The 7,248-nt window shown below is 41.6% G+C and overlaps 1 protein-coding gene across 5 annotated transcripts in view; it reads left to right on the forward strand.

Annotated features, from left to right (window-relative positions):
- COL14A1 (collagen type XIV alpha 1 chain) overlaps nucleotides 1-6,800 on the forward strand; it is a 213,341-nt gene extending 206,541 nt beyond the window's left edge. For 4 of the 5 annotated variants that reach the window (XM_040494323.1, XM_040494322.1, XM_040494325.1 and 1 more), the window contains exons 46-48: nucleotides 2,418-2,495; nucleotides 4,132-4,287; nucleotides 5,934-6,800. In XM_040494323.1, coding sequence (XP_040350257.1) covers nucleotides 2,418-2,495; nucleotides 4,132-4,287; nucleotides 5,934-6,013 — 314 coding nt within the window. In that variant the 3' untranslated portion in view covers nucleotides 6,014-6,800. Of the gene's footprint in view, nucleotides 1-2,417; nucleotides 2,496-4,131; nucleotides 4,288-5,104 lie in introns of all 5 variants that reach the window. The other variant, XM_040494326.1, reaches the window with a different exon arrangement.
- Nucleotides 6,801-7,248: the final 448 nt, after the last annotated feature.

Raw genomic sequence — 7,248 nt, forward strand, 5'->3', positions numbered from 1 at the left:
ATTTACAACCAAATTCAGTTGTCATGGACATGAATATTCCTTCAGTCTCAGAACCATAAGTGAATACATGGACGAATATTAATATATTAGCCTACATGTAGTTGGAACATATCTTTACTTCAAGGATAATAAAATCTAAAATTCTCTGTTCATATCATTATATCCTTAGAATTTTTTCAAGGCATTTTGAGGGGCTGGAATATTTTTGTGAGACTCTTCCTCTCTTACCTTGATTTGTAGTACAGATAATATCAAATGCCATTTGTTTTTCCTTACATAACTAGAAAATTAAAACAACTAGGCTTTCTACTGCCCAATCTTTCCCACCTTTCACTTTTCTTAATGAAGAAACAAAGGATAAATCAAGAAACTCTTATCAGAGAGTTACTCCTGAGAGTACTTTCCTGGATGTGCTGTTCAGCCTCAACTGCATTTCCCACTTTGGAGAATCATTGAGAAGTCATGTTGTTAATGTTGATCCTTGAGTACCGTAAGGTCATGGGAGGCCTCTGAGTCACCACACACTTAATCATGAGCAGCCTGCCATTAGTCATCTGTATATGTGTTCTAATTCTTGAAAAATTAGTGGTTCCCTGTGGGGAAAGTGACTCTCATTCAAACAGAAGAAGAGGCAGTTTCTGCTCAATTCCCAGATGCAAGTTAGGACACATTTGCATCTGAGAGAACACCTACCAGCTAAAAAGTACTTCTTTCAATTAGCTACTAAACTAAGAGCTAAACTGGGAGCTAGTTGGGTGGTATCTAGTAGATGCACCCAGTGTGGTTTTCTGTCTAAACAACTTGATAGCAACTGAGTATTACATGTTGGTTAGTCTGAGTACATTGTGTGCTTTTTGAACTCAGATGCAACTGTATTTTTACTTTTTAGAAATTACCATCTTCCTTATGGGCTCCTAAGAGAAGAGTCAGACCCAAAACAAGAGGTCGACAGGCTCAGTGGTCAGTGTCCTACTCTCTCCCTGCTGTGCTGGTCTCTCCTGAGCTCAGAAAATACCACTAAGGCCACGTGCGATAGGCCTGGGTGTTGGGGAGGCATAGCAGTGGGTGAAGGAGCCCTGATGACCACTAACAAGGAAGGAGCACTTAAATGCCAGGTATACCTTGACCCCAAAAGGTGGTCCCAAGGAACACAGCAGACACCGAAGCTTCAAATCAAGGGACAGTCATTATGTGTGCAGTATAAAAAAAGCTGTTAGTTGCTCACTGGTCTCTCTCTCTCTCTCTTTGCCAACTATTCCCAGAGCAAATACTACATGAATGCCTTTATTTCTGGAAGTTATAAACCAAGATGTTAAAAGTGATTATTTTCAAGGGCTGAAGTCCTTGCTTGTGGTGTCTTTTAATTTGTCTACAGTGAATACGCGTTGCCTTTATTTATTTATTTTTTCCACCACCCCTACGCGTTGCCTTTAGTAAAAGGGAAAAGTTATTTCTAATTTTAAACATTCTAAATCACTTGCATGCCTGCCCCCTATCAAATTGGTTATTGTCATTTGTTTATGTTTCCTTCTTGGCTTTGCCAATTCATACATAATTTCTCTGTAAGTGTAATTACATACAGATGCAATTCTGCATTCTGCTACTTCAAAGCATTGTTGTACATGAAAAACAGACACCAGAGACCTTCTGTGGTGTGAGCCTGGGTAACCCGGCCCTCATCTGATGCAACTCTGTCTCTCGGACTGGTGGTCCTCAATATGGCATGTTCTCACCTGTCCAGCAACCTTGTGATAGAAGCTGTTGGGATGATGAGGTGTCAGAGTATATGTTTCTTTGTTTTTCCCCTGTGAAAATGTATAGTTTTGTTAATAGCACTGTAAATTACTTGGAATAAGGAGTCAGCTCAGTGGAAAAGAGACATGAATAGGTTTAGACTTTTATGGGGCTGAATCAGCCAAATCAAACACAGGCTTTCCTGAAGCTTCCAAGTTTTTAATGGAAACTCACGCTCTTCAGAACTTTGCTGCCTAATTATAATTCATGCCTTTTGCAGATACATTACAGAGTGGACCAAAAGGAAAATGTTAGACATGTCCACTTGTGATTTCTATTGTGTTACTCTGGAGTGCCAACTGCATACGTCGAATGGCCTGGTGCGTGCAAAGACACGGGCCGGTTCCTGGCAGGCTGACCCACTTCAGTAGGAAGGAGGAAAATAAACTTGCAGTACCACAAATACGGACAGCATGCTCAGCCACAGAACCGGGCTCCCCTCTATGACTGTACATGATTCACAGTGTCAGAATTTAATCTCAAAGTCCCCTGGTAACCATCACCCCCAACCAACCCACACCATTCTCTTTACCAGAGAGGTAATTTTGAAGCCTGGAAACATGGAACTACCTAGATTTTTGTCTTAAGGACTTTTCCCTCTTTTCTTTTTTCCTTCTCAACAGGTCTAACTGGTATCAAAGGAGAAAAAGGAAACCCAGGCATTGGAACCCAAGGTCCAAGAGGCCCCCCTGGACCAGCAGGTAAATCTTTCTACCTAACAGGAAGCTGCACAATGGGTGTCCTAAATCTTTATATTTCCCTTGACATCACTGGTGAAGAACATGGCCGTGTTACATCCTTGCATCTAACTGGAATGGCTGTGTTTCTCATTCGCTTTATTAGAAGGCCAGTTTGTTAAGTGATGATTCTCCCAGAAGCTTATAGCATATTCTGGGATCCAGTTGGCTTCATGAGTTAGGCTATGCTAGGCTATCCTGAGGTAACAAATCAATCCCAAATGCTTAGTAGATATACATAAAGGTTGAGGTGAGTAAGGTGGCTTTCCCCCATTTTGGAACAAAAGGCTTTTAGGAGAGAGATGAGGAGGCACATCAGCCTTCACCTTCCTACATGGAGAAGGCCATATGTCACAGCCATGCATATTTCACTGGCTGGCACTAGCCACACTCTCAGTTGAACTGCACGGCAGGCTCCAAATATAGAGGAACACATGGGTATTTGATAAACACTCAGAGTCTCTGCCACCATGGCATTCTTACTGAACGACTTTTGTGTAAGTTTTGTGCACATTACTATGTGCTTTGACAATGGTCTCTAGATTATCATCCTCATTATTAGAATTATAAGTTTGCAGTTCTATTGGACGTTTATAATCCAGTTTTAGCCACATTGAATTAAATGCTTTACAGATTTTTCTTTCCAGTCTAATGATGATTTTGGAAAGTGCTTTTTCTAGGAGGGATTCCTAATGGAATAAATCGACTGAGCATAAATGCTCCTAGCATTAGAGCCTGCGTGAGAGGCTGATCTAGGATCATGTGTTCCACAAAAACAGTGATTGGTGAATGTTGACTGGATGGAATTGAATGTATCTAAGAGCCGCAGCACTTTTCAAATATAAGGGGATACTTGTTCCTAATTTCCATTTAGGTTTTAGTTGAAAGAATGTCATTCTTGGTTGAAGAATGCCTTTGAAGCACTATTGGAATCCGGGCCTGAAAGCAAACATAAAAACAAACAAAAACACTCAGCTCAGTACACTTCCTAATATCAGAAAACTTTTAGTCTCTCTCCCATTTTCACTCAGTCTAAGTTCTCAATTGATATAAGGTAGCCTTAAAGAAATTTTGGATTAGTATTTTAGGCCCGGTTTCAGACTTTTCCTTCTTCTCCTGCAGGATAATTTCTTTCACACTCAGGCTAATTTATTTCGATGATCTGAGGCCATAAAGCAGTATAGATTATGAGGCTGAGATTGAGTGTGTTTGTGTGTGTGCATGTGTGCACGTGTTCATGTATGCACGTATGCTGGATTCCCACTGAACTGCACTGGGAAACAGGAATTCTGTGATGAAAACCAGGTCGAGAGCGGTATGTTCCTTTCCCTTTAATATCTAAGAGGTGATAGAAAAGAATACATCCATTTTGCTTTCCAGTTTCCTGAGCTGATTGAAAGCACTGACCTCCAGGAGAATGTATGATTACGGTATGATCCAGTTTAGGAATAAAAACTCAATGAGCAGGGAGAGGCAGACTATCCTAATTGTTAAAATGTGTGAGGTGGCTTTTCTTAAGAGTTAGTTTACTTCTTGGGAGTCTCAAAACTCACTCTGTGATGTTGAAGACCAACTGTTTTCATTCGTTGGTGCTTCTTAGGACCTTCGGGAGAGAGTCGGCCAGGAAGCCCTGGGCCCCCTGGCTCTCCTGGGCCCAGGGGTCCACCTGGTCACCTGGGGGTGCCTGGACCACAAGGTCCTTCTGGCCAGCCTGGATACTGCGACCCCTCTTCGTGTTCTGCCTACGGGGTAGGAGGTAAGTGCCGGCCTCTTGTGGGTTTTGAGCAGTGTTTTGCTATGGTTAGTACTATATGATGGGAGTACAATGAAAAGTAGACCACTTATGGGAGGGAGGCAGAAGTTGAGCTCCTCACTACCTTAAATTATTCAGAGATATCTTCTATGAAGTGCTAATGACTCTAGAGGCTACCCCTTTAAAAACCTTAAGAGGAAAATGAAAATAACATCCTGTGTAAATCTTTCTTGTTTACAAATGGCAGTCCACACCTTCTTGGCCTCCGACCTCACGTTTGGTCATTGCGGGGCATGTCTGAACTTTCTTTGGGTGCCCTAATTCTGTGTTACTGCTGTGGTGTGGTCGTGATGCCCTGTAATTTTTTACTCTTGTTTTGGATAAACCTCAAACTTAGAGCTTTCCCTAGCGAGGAGGGCCCCCTAGATTCTTTGGGGTGACCTTCTGTGCACCACATGCATGTTACGTGACCAAAGATAGTTTAAGAAGAAACAAGAGTGGCCATGCTGTCCTTGCCTCATTACTAACGACTGGACCGAGACTCTGAAAGATAATGCTTCCTAAAAACATCTGCAGCCTGCATGTCGGCGAGTTGTGCAATGGGACATTTTCTGACATAGTCACTCTTGGAAGCATCAAGAGACATGTTCACAGACTGCTTTGGGGCAATAAACTTATCAGTCAAAGAATTTTAAGTTTTCTGCTTTAGGAGAAATTTAACCTTATTTGCCAGAGGAACTGGTCAGAGTTTTGCTGATGTGTTTTTCTCTGTTCATCTCTTCCCTCCTTGTTCTCTCAAATCTCCCTGTCCCTTGTTAAGATCTGATCCCTTACAATGATTACCAGCACTGAGGTGCATCTCCTCCACTCTGATTACATTGGCCTGGGCAATTGGCTACGGATACAGAACTGTCCTGTTGACTACCACCACCCAGCCCCTGCCCCTAACAATGGGCACCCTGCTTTCCTGCCTCACCTGCTTCCCTCCCTGCCCACTGTCACATGTCTTGCCCTCCCTACTCGAAACACGTACACTGAGAATACTGAAACTTCACCAAATCCCGTGGGTCAATTGTATTAGCAACCGACCTCTCTGTATCAGCCTGGCTAAGGGTGTATGATTGTGTACCAAGGATTTATCCCTAACTTTTCTATGTGAAGGCTCAGTAGTAGTTGTTGAATGAAGCGTGCCTTCTCCTCTTTCCTGTCCCCGCACAAGACTGATGGGCATCTTCCTCCCTGACCACCCTACTCTCCATTCTCCTCTGACCCCCTCCCTTCCTGACTGTCCCCTGGTGATGGGTTTCTAACCTGAGATGGGTTTTGGTAAGATTTATTGTTCTGTTACAATTCTGCTGAGATTCAGGGTTCCTTTTGTAAATAAAACACATCATATTTAAGCAGCTGGCTGTGATCTGGTTTTCTAACAATTTCTGCCATGTATCCATCCCTTCCTTCACTAACCATCTGAAACCTCCTGGGGAAGGCGCAAGCGGCGTGGTGGGTCAAGGTGGCTACTGCTTTCTACCCAAGCAGGATATCTCTGTAGTTTAGTGACCAAATCTGCCTCTTACGGACCCACACGAGGAGAGAATATCAGTTTATGGTTCCTGGGTCCTATCAAGTCCCACCCCACTCTTCCTCTCTAGCTCCTCATCCTGATCAACCAGAATTCACTCCTGTCCAAGACGAGCTGGAAGCCATGGAACTGTGGGGCTCGGGGATCTGATAGCCTCCGGACAAATATGAAGACCAGCTACAAGAACTCTTAGAGAAACTTATTCAAGAAGAATGTTGTGATGTGGTTTGTATGCTACCTTTTGGGGGCTCGTTTCATCACCCTAAATCTCCTTGGGTATTGTTAATATTGCTATCATTAACAAAAAATTGTATTTAAAAAACTCCCTTCATCTATGACACCACAGGATTTACTTCTCTCTGCTATTTTGATGGCATGCCAGATTATTTGTTTGTCCAAAGAAGAGTGCTCAAAGAAAAACTGGCAAGAAAAAAAAAAATTGAACACTGGACTCTTTTCTGTGTTAGATGATCTCAAGTTCTAAAATGTATCAAGACAGCTATGATTGTATTCAAAGGAAACAGAGTAAAAATTTAAAGAGATTCAAAGATTATGCCATTTATCTCTATCTCCTATAGCCTTGCTAAAAAGAAAAAGGGATATTATTAGAGAAACTACCTCTTGATTAACTGATCTGCCCGCCTCTGAGATCACTTGGTAACTCGTTTCACTGGTATCTAAGAATATGTTTTAGACTATAACCTTTCTGAAGTTGGTGACTTTAAAAATGGATTCAGTGTTTCAGTGGTTTTGACATGTAAAATAATGACTTGCCACCAGTTCTGATGCAAGGAGGTCCAATTTTGATGAACAGTTTATCCAGCAGTATTCCAAGGCTTGCCCTCTTTATCTACATGGATTACTTTGTACATGCAGATAAGTTTTTGCAAACCCATTTCCATTCTCTTTAATAAGCAAATAAAATTTTAAAATAACATCTGTGGGTTCTTTTTATTGCATTTCTAAATGCCACCTTAAACTTTTAGTAGTCTTAGCTGAGTTTTAACCAGAAAAACAACAGTTGGCTTCCTTTAGACAGGCATTCAAATTTTCATTTATTCATCCATTCATTCATTCATTCGTTCATTCTCCACGCATTAGAAGCTAAACAGAAGAAGCAGTTGACGTGGGCCTAAGGTAGAATTTTATCATTCATTTATAATCCACCAGAAAATTCAAGACTGGTGCTAAATAATTGTTTACCAATAGTTGACTGAAGAGCTGTCTTTTTTCTGATATTAAGAAGAGTCTGAAAAACTCCAGAAAGGAAGAAAGGAAATGAGGGTGAATCTAACCGACTTAACGCCTAAACCATAATATGTCTTTTGCTCACAAAGGAAAAATCTAGATACTTGAGAGGTATTTAGGTTCTATTATCTGCTTGT

Source organism: Herpailurus yagouaroundi, unplaced genomic scaffold, assembly GCF_014898765.1.
Source record: "Herpailurus yagouaroundi ecotype Mexico unplaced genomic scaffold, PumYag 186, whole genome shotgun sequence".
NCBI lineage: Eukaryota > Metazoa > Chordata > Mammalia > Carnivora > Felidae > Herpailurus > Herpailurus yagouaroundi.